This window comes from Aricia agestis, chromosome 1 (assembly GCF_905147365.1).
Source record: "Aricia agestis chromosome 1, ilAriAges1.1, whole genome shotgun sequence".
In the NCBI taxonomy this organism is placed as follows: domain Eukaryota; kingdom Metazoa; phylum Arthropoda; class Insecta; order Lepidoptera; family Lycaenidae; genus Aricia; species Aricia agestis.
In genome coordinates, this window is record NC_056406.1 from 7,694,938 (window position 1) to 7,713,727 (window position 18,790).

Below are 18,790 nucleotides of genomic sequence, written 5' to 3' on the forward strand. Positions count from 1 at the left end.
ACAGAATACATATTAGGTAGTAAAAGTAGTATTAATTACTATCGTTGGCAATTAAAAAACCTACCTCAATAAAAACCAATTCTCTATAAAAATCAGTGGCAAAGATTACTAAATAATTAATACTCGTAATAATCAATCAATCCAAATATTCTAACATAATAATAAATCATTATGAAAACACCAAAAAAAAACTAAATTAGGAACACGCGGATAATAAATCTTTTTTGTGAAAAGTTAATTAATGATTTGAATATACGACAATAAAACCTCCATGCATCACCGAAACACATGCCGTCTGTCTCCTACGATCAGATCGGAATGGCTGGTTGGGCGGCGACGGCGTTATCTCCCTCCGCCAATCACAGCCGAAGGATCACCCTCCCAGGATAACAGAACCTCTCATTGGTGGGCGCGGACACTCGATATCGTCCTTAGAACCTCTTGAGGCTTTATTTTGTCTCGTTTCTGCTCCGCGACTTATGTATCCCTGTTTCTATCGAACTCGAGGAAGCGAATAATCGATTCCCTAATAAAGGAGGTGTGAACTTTTCCATTTGCGATATCTCGGAGAGGGTAGCTAAATACTTCAGGTTAAGTACGTGGGTGTAATACTAAGATCGATCGATAGTAACAGTAACAAAGATAAATTATTATAATGCCCATGGTTTCTAATCTAAACTTATCCTTTTCTAGGGTTCCGTACCCAAAGGGTAAAAACGGGACCCTATTACTAAGACTTCGTTGTCTGTCCGTCTATCTTTTTTTTTATGAAATAAGGGGGCAAACGAGCAAACGGGTCACCTGATGGAAAGCAACTTCCGTCGCCCATGGACACTCGCAGCATTAGCTAGAAGAGCTGCAGGTGCGTTGCCGGCCTTTTAATAGGGAAGGGAAGGGAAGGGAAGGGAATAGGGGAGGATAGGGAAGGGAATTGGGCCTCCGGTAAACTCACTCACTCAGCGAAACACAGCGCAAGCGCTGTTTCACGCCGGTTTTTTGTGAGAACGTGGTATTTCTCAGGTCGAGCCGGTCCATTCGTGCCGAAGCATGGCTCTCCCACGTGTAAACTCCTCTCCCACTCTCCTGTCCTTCTGTTTGTCTCCAGGCTGTATCTCAATAATCGCTATAGCTAGACTTCTGAAATTTTCACAGATTATGTATATCTGTCGCCGCTATAACAACAAATACTGAAAACAAAATAAAATAAATATTTAAGGGGGCTCCCATACAACAAACGTGATTTTTTTCGGCCCTTTTTCGCTCTATATCAATAATGGAAAGAGGTAGGCACTTGAATTTTTCACACATTCTTTTGTTACATGTGTACTCTAATATTTAATAATAATATTAAAATAAAATAAAAAATTAAGGAGGGCTCCCATAAAAAAAACACAATTTTTAGCCTATTTTTGCTCTGTATCGGTACGAAACCCTTCGTGTGCGAGTTCAACTCGCACTTGGCCGATTTTTTATTCTGTCTACTTTTAACCGACATTGAAGACTTAAAATACGGTAACCACAATTTTATTTATTAAGTATAAAAATAGAGTAGGTAATTACCTACTCTATTTTTATACATAGATAGACTTATATAGTACCTACTTATGGAATAGGTAGGTACGCTTTATAACTTCAGCGATCACTATAAACTGGACGAATTGCGTTGCGGCCTGCGGGCAAATTAAGAACTCATAGCATCCCTTATCCTACTAACTATAAATAATACTAATCTATAAATAATATAAATGCGAAAGTCCGTTTGTTTGTTACTTTTTCACGCCCAAACCGCTGAACCGATTTTGATTTCTGAAATTTGGTATTGCGGTACTTTGAGTCCCGGGAAAGGATTAGGATACCTAGTTTTTATCCCGGCAAACGTACGGTTCCTGCGCCATAAACGGATTTTGGCGCAACGGAGTTGCGGGCGTCATAATATTATAATATAGTCATACCTACATAATAATTAGGTAAGTAGATAGTATTATAATTTAAAATAAATTATTATTTATTAATATGCATTTTTTATTCCATTGCATAGTGAAGACTGAAGGAGTATTATAAATACTTATAAATTATATACTTATTATTATTATTATACCGTCTGGGTAACCCCATCGTTCGTCACCGTGAGCCGTCATATCATATCCCATGCCCAGAATCAAATTCGAAACTTTGCATACGTCATAGACTTATTTATATACTGTCGAAGCATACGTAGAGCCAATTTTAACAAATTATTACATTGTCATTGATGACAGTGTAATGATTTGTTAAATTTTTTTAAATACTAAAAGCGTGTTTACGTACATAACTCAAACTATTTTATTTTTAGTTTAATAATGATGCTAACTGCAATTAAATGCCTGGTCGGGCGATAAGTTTGTTTGATAATATCACCAGAAGCGTAGAGTACCTCCGAGGGGTATAAAAATTTGATGCCTTAGGTTAATGGCAAAAAAAAATCTAATATATTTTTTTTTCTAATTAGTCTCAACTAAAAAATTCACGTTGGAGGCTACGCCACTGGATATCACCAAGAGAGCGATTGTAGCTAGATAGGATAAAATTATAAAAGAAATTTTAATTAATAATATTTGTGTAATCCTAACAAAACTATTGCAAAATCAATATTTTTAACCACTCTATTATTACTCGACTACTCGTCCTCCTCGAAATTATAATAAAGCTTTAAGATTGAATAATTATCTTGCAATCATAATAATATACATAATCGCTCAACATAGTATAGGTGCTATATATCTAGACCTGAATATTTTTAATTTTTAAAAGGTTTATTTCATAATACATAGTGCCATCTGTCGTCAGATAACTAACAATAATCTTAAAGCGCTATCTAGTGTCAAGTAGACAAAACGGCTGCGTTAAGGGTTCTTTTTATACAAATAATGTCTCTTATCGTTAATAGATGGCGCTTATACAAAAAAGAATTTAAATACAAAATAATGATTTTCAATTTATTTTATTAATATTTAACGTAATATTGATTAAATAAATTTAGTAATCTATTAATATATTTTGTAAATTCTGTTAGTTAAATATGTGATAAATTTAATAAAATTATTTTTTTATAGTTACGGCAAGTGGCAACACTAAACTGACGCGTGTCAATAAAACGTCACTCAGTTGCGACGTGTTGACGTTCGAAAGTGTGAATTATTTCGATAAATTTCATTTTTACATACGTGTCAACTTAGCTTGTGCGTGTCCGGCTGAAAAGCCTTTATTTTTAAGGAACATATTGTAAGTACACTGTTTTTAAGTTATTTTCATCGATATACTTAATCATTATTTAGGCTAAACAAGAGGCAAGTTCTTCCCATTTCATTTTATATAAAAAGCAGGACATTCGTCGAGCCTACAAGAATCGCTTTAATCTAGAACTTCTGAATCCAATCAGTGTTATAGGCATTAAATCAGCTACACGATTAGATTGTTATGTGAAATTTTACGCCGTAAGTGAAACGTTGCATTTACATTACTCAAACAAAAATATTGTACTAGCAGCTGGTGTTAATGGTTATTTTATTTAGTTTCCTTTTGTGCCAGTACCTGTAGATCAATAACGTATTAATTTATTATATGGTCTGGCTTGAAGAAACATTCACAGTATCAAAACAGAAAATAAACATAACTATCTAGATTCCAGGACGTAGCAACATCACTGTAGTTAAATTATGTGTTTTGTAAATAATTTTATATCTGCGCAAAATAATGTTATTATTTAACTAAAAAATATTTTATTTACTTCAAACTGAGTACCTATCATAGAGGGCATTTATAAGTGTAGTGGAACTGGTTTTATTTTAACATTAACAAAACAAACAAAATTATTCCTAGGTATACAATATTATGTTGTATATTTTTTTCTTTCTTACATAATATTATTATGCTCTCTTATCATAATGCAGGAAAATGTTATGAAGGTTTGTCTTTAATATTTTTCAGGGCAAATATAACAACAGACTAACACAATGGCACCTAAACAGAGGATGCGCATCGCCAACGAGATTGCCAGCAAAAACATCACACAGAGAGGAAATGTACCAAAAACCACTAAGGTATTTTTTTTAATGTGATTTGATGTATGTAGCTATGGTTGATTAGATTTGATTGATATTTCATAATAAATGAAATAATTGATGTGAATTGGTCATGGTAGATGTTTCAAATGAGGAAGCTGATAATAGTCAAGAAAATTAAATTTAAGAAAGGTTTTCAGCTTCAGTGAATCTAGTAATGCTTGCATAATGATTCCCATCATGTTTTCTGATGTAACCTACAAGCATTCTAAAGTTGCATAAGAAGTTCTCTACTTACTGCTCTTTTTTTGAAAAGTTTAGGAACTTACTAATAATTTATTTTTCAAAATACGAATCCAATAGAAGTGGGTTACCAATTTACATTTTATGAATGATTAAGAAACTTAAAAAAAACCCCGCCAAACAACTTTAAAAAGTAATGAAATAATATATTTTACTGACTTTAAGTTTAAATAATTCCTAAGTGTAAAGTGATATTTTAGTCCATAATTATTGTTGTTACGGTATGTCGGGGGGCCGCCAACAGTGTCTTTTGCATTTTGTATCACCATGTCACTGATTGCCTCGATTTGGTTCGTTGTGAACTGACCCTTAATGAGCCAGATGAACGCGATTTTTCAGCATGGAGCAGGCTGATGATGATGAACTATAGCTAAGAACACTCTCAATTAAGTCAGCTTTCAAATAAAAAAATCTACCCGTTTGGATGCTACGATGCCACAGACAGACAGACAGACACATCAAACTTATAACACCCCTCTTTTTTGTCGGGGGTTAAAAAAATAATTTTCTGATCACAATAATATCTACTTATTGTAATTTTTTGTAACATTTACCTCTTAATATCTCTCTGTAGGGTAAGCAAACAAGTTTATTTGCGCAAGTTTTTATAGTGTGTATTGAAACCGGTGTGCAAAATAGTATTTTCAAATAAGATTTATTCAATATTTAAATGTTTCAATTTGCAATGTATTTTATTGGCTACATTTGTAAACAAAATCCGTGGAGGTCAAATGGCTGATATACATTAATTATCAGATAAACTCAAATACCTTGTTTTTAATCAAGTTCTGGGTTTTATTGGAAATAGAATAATACTAAATGATAATAACTATATTGGCAATCACTATATTATATTACATGTACAATCATTGTTAACATATTAAATACTAGTTGACACCTGCAACTCCATTGCGCCAAAAATTGTTTATCGCGCGAGAACCGTACATTTTGTTGGTATAAAAAGTATCCTATGTCCTTTCTCGGGGCTCAAAGTATATCAAAACCAAATTTCAGCAAAATCGGTTCAGCGGTTTGGGCGTGAAGTGGTAACAGACAGACACACTTTCGCATTTATATAATTAGTATAGATTTTTTTATAGTTTTATTTGTTACATTCATGATGGATTTTCTTCGCAAGTGCCCCAGAATCCCTGGCTCGAGTATCTAACGTACCAGTCTAATATACAATGTCTTTCTATTTCAGGAGAAGGATGACCAGTATCCTGTAGCACCATGGCTGCTGGCTCTCTTTATCTTCGTGGTGTGCGGTTCAGCTGTTTTCCAGATCATCCAGTCCATAAGGCTCGCCTAAGCCTCCTGTGATGATGTATCCTCTGACTGAATTTAAAAACAACTATGCGCAAGAATGTGGCGTAGATATGTTATAATTTTTAATTTTCAAAATGACATTTATTTTACAATTATTTTTAGTCTATTTTAGTCTTATTTGTCGATTTACATAATTTTTATGATCAATATGCATGTAAATTTAGCTTACCATTACTGATCACTTTCCATTACTTTTGTTTTATCTAATAATAATTGTATATAATGTCGACTACATAATTTTAATACCAATATAACGTGTTTATGCCACAGTATCTCATCGTTATTCTTTACGCTAGAGTTTTAGTGTAAACAATATTATTTTAGCGCAAAATTCCTTAGTAATCTATGCCTGTGTTTGTTTTAGGGAGTACATTTTATACTATAATCTCAGTTTTAAAATTATGTGCTACTGTTCTTGTATATATTATATTAAATAAATTGTATAAGAAAAAAATACAAAAAAAAATCCAATTCTGCAATGAAAATACGAAAGGCGCACAATTGTTTTTTTTTTTGCAGTCTGGTAAATTCCAAACTTCCAATGAAATTTTAGTTTTATCCGCCCACTGTTGAAATTATTTGATTTTATATTTTAATTATAATTTATTTGAATAAATAAATAAAATTAATATTTGTCTATAGGCGTTTTATTATAAGCGTAAAGCGTTTGTTAAAAATGAAATTCACACATCATTTAGATCGTTTATTTGCTTCTCAGAGAGTATCTTATAATAATATTACATTTAGCTTTTGAGAGCGTGATTACTATAATATATTTATACAAAAGTAATAATTTCTACCTATATGATACAAAATTTACATTTTTCATAGTGATATGTAGTGTGATACTTACCCCCTATTAATAAAATATTTACACAGCGTACAACTATTCGAGGCTCGCTATAAAAATTTGTCTTTCTTATGACATTAATTCTTATATTATGTTAGACAAAGACAAGCAGATGTTGTATAGTCGCTATGTAAACATAATTACTAGAAAGAGGGACACGTTTTTCAAATAATAAAGTAGTTACTCAGTAATTTATATTTATTGTTTACTGTTATAATACTTGATAGGAAATTTCTTAATAAGCATTAAGCATGTAGATTGTAGATAATGTGATGATTTTGTTTTCATAGAATACTACTACTAGATTGTTGCTTAAAGCATAATATTTTTCATAATTTGAATGTTTTACATTTAAAATATCCATTAACATATTTTTGAGGTATTTCAGAAATATGCAATAGAATTAAGTATACGTGGTAAGCAAGGTGTTGATAAGTTTTTCTTGTCTTTTTCGTACAGTAATTAAGAGAAGGCTAGCAAGTAGGTTTTTGGGTTGAAAATTTGCTATTATATTGATAGACTAGTTTGTATAAACCACAGTTCTAATGGCAAATATCTGTGTATTCAAAATAGAGAGAAAAAGGCTTTAGACTTCGTACAAAAGTAGGGTATAGTTGATGCGGTGTATCTGCTTTTATAAACAGCACAACCTTTACAGATTTACATCATATTTTCTATATTTATTTCCTATAATATGACACATGGAGTTATCATCCCTCACAGCATCTATTGCAAAGTGGGTGAAATACTTTCTGACTATAACTTTTGTGACATGTGGATAACATACAATAATATATTACAACTAACCTATTTTAAAGTATCATAAATGGCCTCGTTGGGATATGTACCATTCAAATGGATACTGTTGCTAAAACTTAGGGAGTTATCTTTGCTATGATGGATCTCCGGCCGGTCTAAGCTCGGGTTGTCCAGCGGATAGTCGTCCATATTACTGGTTATTTCTAGCCTAATAGCGTGGATTTTTGGTTCTACTTGTGATGGTTTGTCGCGTTCCCAGGAGTCTATCACTATGGAGACGTCGTTCCTGCTCCCCGTGTCCTCGAAGTCGCTGGACGCTATGCTCGAATTTTCTAACTCGAAATCGGTAGTCTTCTCTATGACCACCACCTCGATATGCCGAAACGGATTCTCCTGGTTGAGGATCTGTCGAGCTCGCTCGTCGTTTCGACTGATGACCTCCTTCTTGACGTTGCATATGACGGGGTCGGTCGCTATGACGTCGACGTTGCAGTCGTAGTTGTCCTCGTTCTTGTTGCCGTTGGGGGTGCAGATCTCGGCGTAGATGTTGTCCGAGCTCGAGTCGGAGTCCGTTTTGTCCTCCTCGTCGTGCACCGCGTCCGCGACTTGCCCGTACGGCAAATCTTCTATGACGGGGAGTTTGCGCTTCTGAATGGAAGATATCGACCGCCGAATCTTCTTCTGGAACTGGGGCTCTTCCTCGGATATGTCTATCGGGGAGCTCTCCTCGATCTCCGATTTGGGCGTCGGGGCTCGGGGCTTGTCGATTTTCTTCCTGAAGTTAACGAACTTCTCGCTCTCGCTGGTGCGCTCCGTCTTGGCGGGCATGCTGTTGCTGTTGCTGTCGTCCTTCTTGTCGGCGGACTTCTTAGAGTGAAGTAAATTGGACGTCGATTTACTCAGAACCCTTTTGGTTTTGACGTGAAACTCGGAGCATAGCTTTTCCGTAATAAACGAGTGCTGCTTGTAATTTATTTCGAAATCGCTATCGTTGTACAGTGAGCCGGCTCCGAACATGTTGATATCCTCGCAGCTCTGAATTTGGTTGTAGGATTCCGCTTTAGCTATCGCCTTCTCCGGGATGAGATCCGGTTGTATCCTCTGTCTTCGGTCGAGGTTGGTCGACGACTTGGTGGCCGACGATTTCTTTAACATATTTTCGTCTAACGACTTTAATTTTCTTCCCGAACTAGAGTCGCTCTCCATGGAGCCACAGTAGTTAATCTGATCGACGCTGAGATTCTTGCGATCGTGCTTCATGTTGATACCGCTGTCCTCCTCCTCCGTGCACGAGCTGTCCGGCATGCCCGTCTGAACCGAAACTGACTTCGTCAAAACTGGCTTCTTGTGGTTGGAACTACACTGGCTGGTTCCCATGTCGGAGGACGACGTAGTGAGACTCTTGTACGAGTGACTCTTTTCGGCCGTGTTGTTGTCGTTCTTTCTCAGTGCACCGAACCTGTCCTCGATCAACTTCGCCATATCCTGGTATCTCTCTATCGAGCTGTTCTTCTCGCCTAGCGGATCGAACGGATCCTTCACATCCTTATACTTCTCACTATTTTCTATAATCGTTATCTTCTCATCTAGCTTCTCCGTACTCCTCAGTAATTTTATGTTTTTGAACCACTTGCTCCTCTTGTTTCCCGAGTCCTCCCTGAACACGTGCATCTTGTCGTTGGAGAACTGCTCCTGGTCGACCTTCTCCTCGCTCTTATCGTCCTTGCCGTCGTCACTATATACATCGTAGTTCATGTGTTCGAGTTCGTTTTTGCTTAAAAATATAATGGAGCCCTCGGTCTCGTCCGGCATGTCTTTCAGGACCTTCTCGCTCTTGCCGAACAATCGAGACGGGTCTAGCTTCAAGCCCTGAAGAGTGAACTTTTTCTCCTTTTCAAACTTGACGGGCTCGTGGTCTTCCTTGATGAGGTCCTCGGCCGTCTTCGATTTGCCGGTGACGGTGGAGTTCGCGTACGAGATCTGCCTGATCCAGTTGTCAACGTTGAGTTGACAGAAGGTTAGAGCTTTCTGAAGGCGCGCGGAGAGGAACATTCTCTTCTCGCTGTCGAAGCCGAGCTGCGTGCGCCGGACGCGGACGCCGCTGTTGAGTGGCAGCAGCTGCAGGGTCTCCTTGGCGTGGTAGCGCGGATCCACCTGCTTCGTGGGGCTGGACGGCAGCGAGCTGTACTCTGGGAGGGTGCACATCACCAGCACTGGCTCTGTTGTTGCAGACCTCAGTAGAAGATCGTCTGTAAATAAAATAAATATGCATCAAATAAAATGGGAGAGTTAATGACTTATGTAAAGTAACTGCAATAATAATTTGTTTAATTTGGTTTCTTTACTTTAGAAACTTCAACACGAACCTCAATTTAGGTACTAGAAAATTATTTTCTCATGGAACGTAAGCTATGCTAATTTATGACAACTATGAAAAGTGAAGCAAAAACTGGGCCACAACGCGATTACGCGGCGGACGAAGCGACTCATCAGGCCCTACGATAAATTATGAAAACCATTACAAAAGCTTAATTTAAACCCTATCTAAAAATACAAGTAAAACAAGACCGGGACCTGCAGTACTAGTTTATTTATAGGATCATCTCTCGGCGCTGGAGCGACTATTGCGATGATTATCGCTATTTTATCGTTCATATCGGTAAATAACACAGGTCAATTATGATATTAGACCGGAATTAAATAACGTCCCGGTGAAAATAATCAAGATTACGTCCACATGAATTAAACGTGGGAAATAGATACGTCGCGGGAGATTTCACGCAATATTATTGTACATTAAGATATAACGCTTCAGTGATTCGTGGCTGATGATATGAACGAGAAACATACTGCGCCTCGTTAATTCTATGTGATTTGTCCGCTTGAATTGTTTCTATGTAAATAAAAACCTATCTATAGACATTTTATTACGTTAGTTAACCTTTTTATTTTGGTGCCTATATTTTAGTCAGAAGTGGAGTTTAACTGTTGGGTTTTACTACACGACTCGATAGCCAGTTTATCTATATGGCTAAGTGAAACTTGACTATCTATCTATATTATGTTATTGTTATTTTATGACCAGACGGATGGTACCTAATGGGTGGGCAAGTTGCGGTAATGATAGGTTATATTAGGCATTCTCTGAAACTGCTCGTAAAATCATAATTTCCTTTTAGTGCATCACGAGTCGGCGCATGAGTACCGAAAACTATTCCACCTCAATTTTTTTATGCGATCCTCTTTAAATTGCCGTCATAATGATATAAAAGCATGTTGCTATGGCGCAACCCGGCTCCCATACAAAAAACACCATCTTTTGTCGACTTTTACTAAGATAAAAAAAAGATATACCTAAACAATGAACATTTTTTTAAATTTCTATTAACAATATTATTAACTATTGCATAAAGAATTTAATCAAATATATTACTGAAATTTTTTTTTTTTTAATATATTTTTCATGGGTCGAAAGTGCCCAAGTTTGAGATTTTTCGAACCTTTAAAAATTAATTATCTTTAAAAATATTAACTTTATCGAGAAACGTCATAGGACCTTTTTTATTGGAATTGCAATAAAGAATATAAAAAAAATTGTCCGGTTGAAAAATAACAATTCCTTGCAATTGTTTAAACAATGTTTGTTTAAACAATGTTTGTTTAAACAATGTTTGTTTAAACAATATGGCACCGGGTTGCGCCAAGGCAACATGCATTTATATCATCAGGAGGCTTCCAGGAGGGCAATTCGAAGAGGATCGCATAAAAAATTGAGGTGGAATAGTTTTCGGTACTCATGCGCCGACTCGTGCTGCACTATTTGCCATTGTTCGTTGAAGTACCAGGGAAGCATATTAAGTGTTTAAGTCTCACCTCCAACATCGTGCGCCATCTCGATGGGCACGGTGCCGGCGATCAGGCGGACCCGGGCCGGCAGCCTCCACAGGCTCAGCAGGTGCGGCAGGCGGTGCGCGCGCGCAGCCACCTCCGAGGGCACGGGGGCTCCGCTGGCGTCCTCCCACTCCGTCGGCGACAGCTCCTCCGGGCACACCTCGTACAGCTCACCCTTCGTATTGATGGGCACGAACAGCTCCTGCAAATTATTATAACCGTATTTATTTACGTAGCAATTTTAAGTTATGGAAGCAGTTATGAGAGATCAAAAATAAACATTGAATTTTCATGTAGGTGCCTAGATTGCGGATGAACTGAAATTATAATGTTAGACGTCGCATAAACTCGTTTATTGCAAATTGAAATCGTACGTAAGAATTCAGATTCCGGAAATTTAATTTAATTATGGATTTTGTAATAGGTTGTGTTGGTTATGTTGATATAACACGTGACCAATTTTGTTGCTTGGAGGATTAAACTCTATATTATAGGTTTCTACATGGTTCTTATAACTTATAAGAAATAATTATGAATAAGTATATTTCTTGTGGCAATCCGTAAAAGTAATGCTTATTGGCCTATTACTGAGAGTCTTTCTACTCATTCTCTATACACAGGTCGCAGCGCAGACAAATTAATATTTTCTGCATCACGTGCGGGCCCACAATTATTGTTTATGCGAGAATGCCGTGGCGGCCATTGTCACTCACAAACAATTATTCGAGCCCGAGCCCCGACGACCAACTCGGAACCTGATTGCACGTATTTCGTCATTAAATCTTGTTCTTTGAGATTTTGTCGAGCCTATTTTGCTGCTCACATTGATTCACAATTCCCGTTCGACAGGGGTTCGAAAACTTATCACGCGGTCATTGGTCAATTTTGCTCGCGAGTTGCAAGTTTTTAACCGACTTCCAAAAAACGAGGAGGTTCTATATTCTAACTATACGTTGACCGATAACCACAAGGTACTCTTATGTACTTATTAGAATCCCATCAGTTGCATGATATTGTGAACCTGCGATATTTTGATATCCTTTTTTAGACTAGTAAGTTGTGTGTGTAGTAGTAGTCTGGTTTTTTAAATGTTATTGGCACCGCTTCTATTATTAGGTACTGCTTTTGAATTTAGTTAATTATATAAATTAAAAACATCCATACTATTAAAAATTCTCATGAGCCAAGTTTTTTAAGTATTTTATAGATATTTTATTATGCAATTACATTAAGTACCTATAGACCATGAAGTTTTAATAGGTAAGATACTTACATTTTTTTGCAAAGTTTCATCTTATCTAGAAATAAACAATATCGTAAGAAGTGCACACTTGTTTGTTAATTTAATTACCTAAGTGATAAATGGTAGAGATACCACCGGGGACCAGTTTCTTAACCTAAATAAAATCTGTCCCACAATAGGGCAGCTGCCTATCTCTCTATCGACATATCCCTATAACAGTGGTTTTCAACCTTTGATATAATTTCCACCTTAACCAACGCGATCAAAAAAAGCGGTCTGTAGTAGTTATTCTTTTACGTTTATCAGATTAATTGTAACGTGCCAAAAGTTGGCAAGTTCAAGCTTGATCTGGCGTAATTAACAAATTACGTTTACGCTAGACTTAGAGCAGTGTAGGTACTTATAAGTTCTGCTATAAGATCAGAATTCAGACACGATCCCCATAGCAACAAGATGTGGTTGTACCTGATCTTTTCTAATTGTACGCCCCCAAAGCGCTCCACGCTCCACCGTTTGGAAATCCCTGCGCTACAAGTTCATTAATCGATTATTGTAATGTAGAGCTGTTATACGCCCAGAAGTAATTGCTCTACCTACTGATACCGTCTGTGTCGGTATTCGATAACAATTTCACTTCGCCTGGAATTTGGATACTAAATCTACTGGTTCTATCAAATTAACGAGCTGTTGAAATAGATTTAGGTTTCTGTATCAATACATTATTTGAATTTTATTTGAGATTTCTTTGTTTGCATTTTGGGGGTACTTAACTTGTTTTGGATAACGTAACTATACATAATAATTATACTAGCTATTTGACCGAGCTATGCTAGGTATTCGATAAAATACGAATAAATTGACATTTTCTAAAAATGATTCCTAGCTTGATCGATTTATCGCCCCCGAAACCCCCTATTTACTAAATTCATTGGAGCCGATTCCGAGATTCCAATTATAATATATATACAATAATTGCTCGTTTAAAGATATAAGATTATTATGTTTACTGTAAGCTATATTACGTCCATGTAAAAAGGGGCAAAAAAACATGTAACGAATTGATAATATTTAATTACATAATGATTTTAATCTGCATTCATTTTATCTTTTGGTGGTTGCTTTAAAATATGTTTGGAGGGCGTCGGCGTGGTCTCGCCGTGTTCTGCGGCGCGACTGAACTTCCTGCTGTACTTAACGTCCCTTTTCCTCGTCGGGTCGACCGTCATATAGTCCCATCGATCACCGTACATAACGTACTCCCTATTATAGTACCTCTGCTTTGATGTCATACAATTATGCGACAACCATGTCAGAATCGCATTCTTCCCGTGCGTCTCTAGATCTGATATACCGTGGCGCGATATAATGGTGCCATCAGCATTCCGGACCAAAAGACGCGGGGTGCTGGTGATTTCGTACATGAAGCGCAGCGTTTGTACCAGGGTGTCATGAAATTTGAGAGTGAACCAGTTCGCTTGTCCCCCGTAGGACTCCCTCATTTTCGCCTCCGTGCCATCCATCGGAATATTAATTACTTCTATGGGGTTGTTTAGAAACTTTGCGTTTTCATATAACTCGTAGAATTTTTGTATGATGCCATTTTTATCAACGCCATTTTCGGAGAAGTAGAGAACTATGATGTCGGCGTTTTTCTCCAACCATTCCGAGGGTACGCGGCGGTTGTTTTTATTGAAAATTTGAGCTTCCTTCAGCCATTTGTATGTAGTTAGCTCGATAAATTCCATTTAGCTATCGGAAATGATGAAAAGCATTGACATGAAAGTACGACATATAAATAAGTCTATGCATGAAAGTATTTAAAATGACTTTTGTCAGGTCAGGTCAATTTTTTTTGTACTATTTCCAAAAGTGCCACAACGATCTACAGTTGGTTCAGGAAAATTGGGAAAATGTACCTTTCGCTTCGTTGTAAAAAATTCAAACATAGTAGTTCTCATAACATAACGGAACAGTAGTAAAAAGTGACACGGCACCCTGCGAATGTCGCCGGCCTTATATGGTTCAAAGTTGGCCGCGACAAAAGCGGCCCATAAGTGTAATCTGACGTCATCAGTGCCGTATTCGATCTTACCAGCAACACAATAAGAGCTAGTTTATAATGATCTATCAAGACAAACGCATAATAAAGAGTGTCGGTTCTTGATAAATTGCGCTACGCTTCACTCAAGATGTCGCGGTCGTCGCTGGTAACGCCTCTATTATAGAGCACATAGAGACGATTTTCCCTTGTTATTAAGCGATCTAGCTGCATACAATAGTTGCTGGTGAATTCGTGCGATGCCTGTAAAATATTGAATAACCGAACTGTACCAGACTGACCGTGGTCAAAACGTGACCATAAAAACTGTCACAGAATATAAATGGGCGCCGATTGTTCGCGCATTTTCAACTCAATTCACAGCTGCCATTAAGTCGTTAATCGAATGCCCGCTTCTAATCAGATGGTATTGTTTATTATACTTGCAAGTTCGTTTCCTCTTATAGTATATGAAAACGCATTATCGGGAATTCATTAAAATTCCAGGCTTTTCATTTGTGATGCTTTCATCTACGATCCTATTGAAGTAAGTAATATAATATTATTTCCTATTCTAAACACGTCAAAAGCAGCCTACTCGATTACTTTTAACTACCATCGAATAATTATTTGAAATCGGAGAAAATATTGAAAATATCTAAACATAGAACCTCTATTTTAGAAATCGGTTAAAAATACACATCTCTCATCGAAGCTACTGAGGCAACTAGCACTAACGATACAATGACAAGGCAGTTTTTAAATTGCACCTAAATATGGTCAACGCAGAGAATTGAGGCCTCGTCGGTGTGAGCTTTCGTAGGTAAACAAAAAGTAGGTGGATCGTATTTGATGATACTGACCTCTATCATTACATCTGAAACTATAAAAGTACACTAATAACTGTTATAATGTTATAAGAACTATTAAGTTCATGCGCCAACCAAAGACGATGGCTCGAAATTGACCCAGAAATCAGAATCAACTGAAACGAAATAACTAGTTGCTCTTGCTAAACGTATGTATTTACGAAAAGGTTGCTACGTGTAAGGGTCAATTCCAACCGCAACGCGACGAGGCGAGGCGAGGCGCGGCGCGGCACAAATTTGTATGGATTTGACAGATTTCAATTGCGTGAGACGTCTTGCAAATTTAGAAATGCATCTACGCGACGCGTCAAATCCATACAATTTTATGCCGCACCGCGCCTCGATTGGCTTCGTCGCGTTGCTTTCTGGATTGACCCTAAGGGTTGATTCAGACCGCAACGCGAGACGTAGGTGCATTTCTAAAATTATATGGATTTGACAGATTCGCAAGACTTCTCACGCAATTGAAATCTGCCAAATCCATACAAAATGCCGCGCCGCGCCTCCCGTCGCTTCGTCGCGTTGCTGTCTGAATTGACCCTAACTTGTAATGAGTACGAGTGTTTGTGTTTAATGTTAATGTTATGATGTCCTTAAAATCTGGAAAATCACCGGACTAAAGAGGTTATGCTCGAGAGGGAGGAAGAAGAAGAATATTATCAAGAAACACAAAAATACAAATTAATATTATTAATTAAAACAGTACAGTTAATAATAGATATCATACACGTAATAATCGAATAAATAGAATCCGAAAACGTATTACGTAATGATCCTCTTGATGTCTCAATTCTGGCGCTACCATGTAAATTTCACCAATCAAGAATAGCTAAGCAGCGCTAATGGCTGACAGCAAGCTATAAGTCCAATTATCGTCTCTTATGAGTCCGTGTCGCGAGTCGGGAGTACCCGCGGCCGTTCGGCGGTCCCGACCGACCCGCCAGCGGAGCCCCACATCGTCGGGGGCTCATTATACCATAAACAATACGCGCCCATCATTTTTCATGAGTCTCTATTAGGGTTGAGAACTACGATAATGATAGCGACTTCGCTATTTTTCATCAAGAAAAACCAATTTTAGGGATATATCGTTGGCAGTCATGCGATTATTGGCATCTTAAGCATTTTTGGATGAAAATACTAGAAATGCAAATATGTACATAATAATATTATTAAGCTATGCGCACCGCTGTGCCGGTTGGTGTGGCGTTGCTAGACTTTGGCACGGTGTTTGTGTGCGTGCAACTAGATGTACCTATGGGAATTATAATTATAACTGCATAAGTCGATAAAAAATGCTATGCAATAGATTTACCGCGGCAGTTCCTGGGTGAATTGATAACCTCCTTTTTTTGAAGTCGGTTAAAAATATGTACTTGGATAAAATATAGATTCAAAGATTTTATTTGCAAACTAAGTAATTAATATACAAACATTGTAAGTAAAGACTTAGTACCTTGTGCAGGCGTTTGCTTAAAAATTGTGAACAAATACTTTATATGTAATATATTTTTACAATGCGAAATGGTATAACTTATGAGTAAGTATCTTAATTTTATTTTATTTTACTAACAATATTTCTTATTATATAACTATACTAGTATGTATCTATATAATATATGGGTAGTAATATATTTTATGAACTTTGTTATCTTTCAACAACTAATTAATTATTGTCTATAGAGAAGAAATTTTCCAGGGAGTAAAAACAATTTTTAATGAGGTAAGTTTTTAATTTTCTCGTAAATGAAATTAATTTAGTTTCATTTTTTATTTCTTCTGGTAAACGGTTATATATTTTAACTGCTATGTAATATGGGCTTTCAATAAACAATTTTATTCTGGATATAGTCTTAGGTTGGGTTGCACCAGAGGCGTGGTTAAAGGTTATGGTTAAGGCTAATTTAACTTTAACCTTAACTTTTACCACAGAATTTGACAAAAGACGTTGCTGGTCCGACAAGGCTTTATAAGAACGTGGGCGGGGGCGCTGCTGGTAAAGGAGAACTGTCAAAAATGCCATTTTTGTATGTTGACAGCGTTAGTTCCTTTTTTCGCCACGTGCATTTAAAGCCTTGTCGAGCTGCATGGTTATGGTTAAATATGTCGTCTTGATGGCGTCCATTTTTAACTTTAACCAAAGATTTCACATTTTGCATTGTAGTTAAAGTTACAGTTATAGTTAAAGTAAGTTAATGCAACCCACTCTTAGTTTACTTTCTTTTCTTTTAGATAGCCACATGATAAGCCCTTGCTCTTTCCCGTGGTCGACTCTAGATTTGTACAGATTTTCTTCTTTATTAAAATCTTTGCTGCGTTGAATCGAGAGAACTGGAGAACTTTGGAGGAGGCCTTTGCCCAGCAGTGGGACAGCATAGGCTTTAAAAAAAAAGTCTCGAATCTTCGGATCTCTGTTTTGGATGCTAGTCTAATTTAATATCATTTTTTTAATATGTTCTATTATCCTAAAAAAAATCTAAGTAATTAACTCTTACGAAATATATTTTTTCTTTGAGTCGTAACATCTCTATTGCGTTTACGACTTACAACTGTTATTATTGTATGCTGTACCTAATTCACTTTGCACTTTAATAGAACTATAAACAATAAACATTAAACAATAAACAAGCAGCTCCTGCGTTATCTCACCCGGTATTACGAGTACTCACAGGGATAATTATTGTCCATTAATAAAACTTTATTATTTGCTAAGAATTATCCCATGACGAGTGTTATGTCGAAGAATGGCAGCAGGCCAGGTAGAAAAACTGCTTCGTTTTTGTTTTCTATTGAAATATCTTATATATAAAATTCTCGTGTCACAATGTTAGGCCGCGTACTCCTCCGAAACGGCTTTACTGATTTTAACCAAATTTTATATGCATATTCAGTGGGTCTGAGAATCGGCTACTGGGTACTTTTTATATTGATAGTGCATTTATTGAATAAATAATAGTAAATTATTACAACTCGAGACTGACGGCGACCATTGTTTGTGCGACGGGATACCGATGGACGTTGCCATGGTGACATACCTACTTATTTAGTCACTTCAATAAAATAGTGCGGGCGAAATACTTTATTTGACAAAGAAACGTTTTGCTGGGACAGCTAGTATTAGATAAAAATTTAATTGATATAGAGAATTAGAGACAAGGCATATTTAAAATAATATTATTATTTATTAGTATAGTATTTGAACTTTTACTGATATCGTAATGTGTCTTTACCACCTTACTTCTTTTAATCGTATAAAGAAAGAAGCTATATTTTTAACCGACTTCCAAAAAGGAGGGAGTTATATTATGTTCGTCTGTTTATATATTTTTTTTTGTATGTTCAACGATCACTTCGCAGTTTGTGGACCGATTTTCAAAATTATTTCGCTATTGTATCGGGTTTAATCCGAATTTGGTACTATATGTTCATAAAAAAGGTGACTTAATGATGGGCTCCATAAGTAATCGA

At 36.6% G+C, this 18,790-nt stretch overlaps 3 protein-coding genes across 3 annotated transcripts in view; 1 reads left to right on the forward strand and 2 right to left on the reverse strand.

The window, feature by feature from the left end:
• Positions 1-3,130: 3,130 nt before the first annotated feature.
• LOC121729113 (stress-associated endoplasmic reticulum protein 2) lies at positions 3,131-5,688 on the forward strand. The gene is made up of 3 exons (XM_042117499.1): positions 3,131-3,261; positions 3,967-4,079; positions 5,548-5,688. Exons 2-3 carry the CDS (start codon positions 3,993-3,995, stop codon positions 5,653-5,655), a joined length of 195 nt encoding a protein of 64 aa, XP_041973433.1. The 5' UTR covers positions 3,131-3,261; positions 3,967-3,992; the 3' UTR covers positions 5,656-5,688.
• Positions 5,689-6,362: 674 nt separating this feature from the next.
• Positions 6,363-18,790, reverse strand: part of LOC121727255 — a 103,744-nt gene continuing 91,316 nt past the window's right edge. Inside the window, exons 5-6 of the mRNA XM_042114980.1 lie at positions 11,155-11,374; positions 6,363-9,530 (exon numbers count right to left, since the gene is read on the reverse strand). Of these exons, the coding sequence (XP_041970914.1) occupies positions 7,330-9,530; positions 11,155-11,374 (2,421 nt within the window). The 3' untranslated portion in view covers positions 6,363-7,329. The remainder of the gene's footprint in view (positions 9,531-11,154; positions 11,375-18,790) is intronic.
• Positions 13,469-14,227, reverse strand: LOC121727309. Its single transcript, XM_042115055.1, has one exon. The coding sequence runs from the start codon at positions 14,158-14,160 to the stop codon at positions 13,501-13,503; it is 660 nt and encodes a 219-aa protein (XP_041970989.1). The 5' UTR covers positions 14,161-14,227; the 3' UTR covers positions 13,469-13,500.

Bases quoted from the DNA above. Each gene is read 5' to 3' on its own strand.
- LOC121729113 (XM_042117499.1), top strand. From the start codon at position 3,993: ATGGCACCTAAACAGAGGATGCGCATCGCCAACGAGATTGCCAGCAAA. The intron at 4,080-5,547 runs GTATTTTTTTTA...TTTCTATTTCAG, and splicing joins ATGTACCAAAAACCACTAAG to GAGAAGGATGACCAGTATCC.
- LOC121727309 (XM_042115055.1), bottom strand. From the start codon at position 14,160: ATGGAATTTATCGAGCTAACTACATACAAATGGCTGAAGGAAGCTCAA.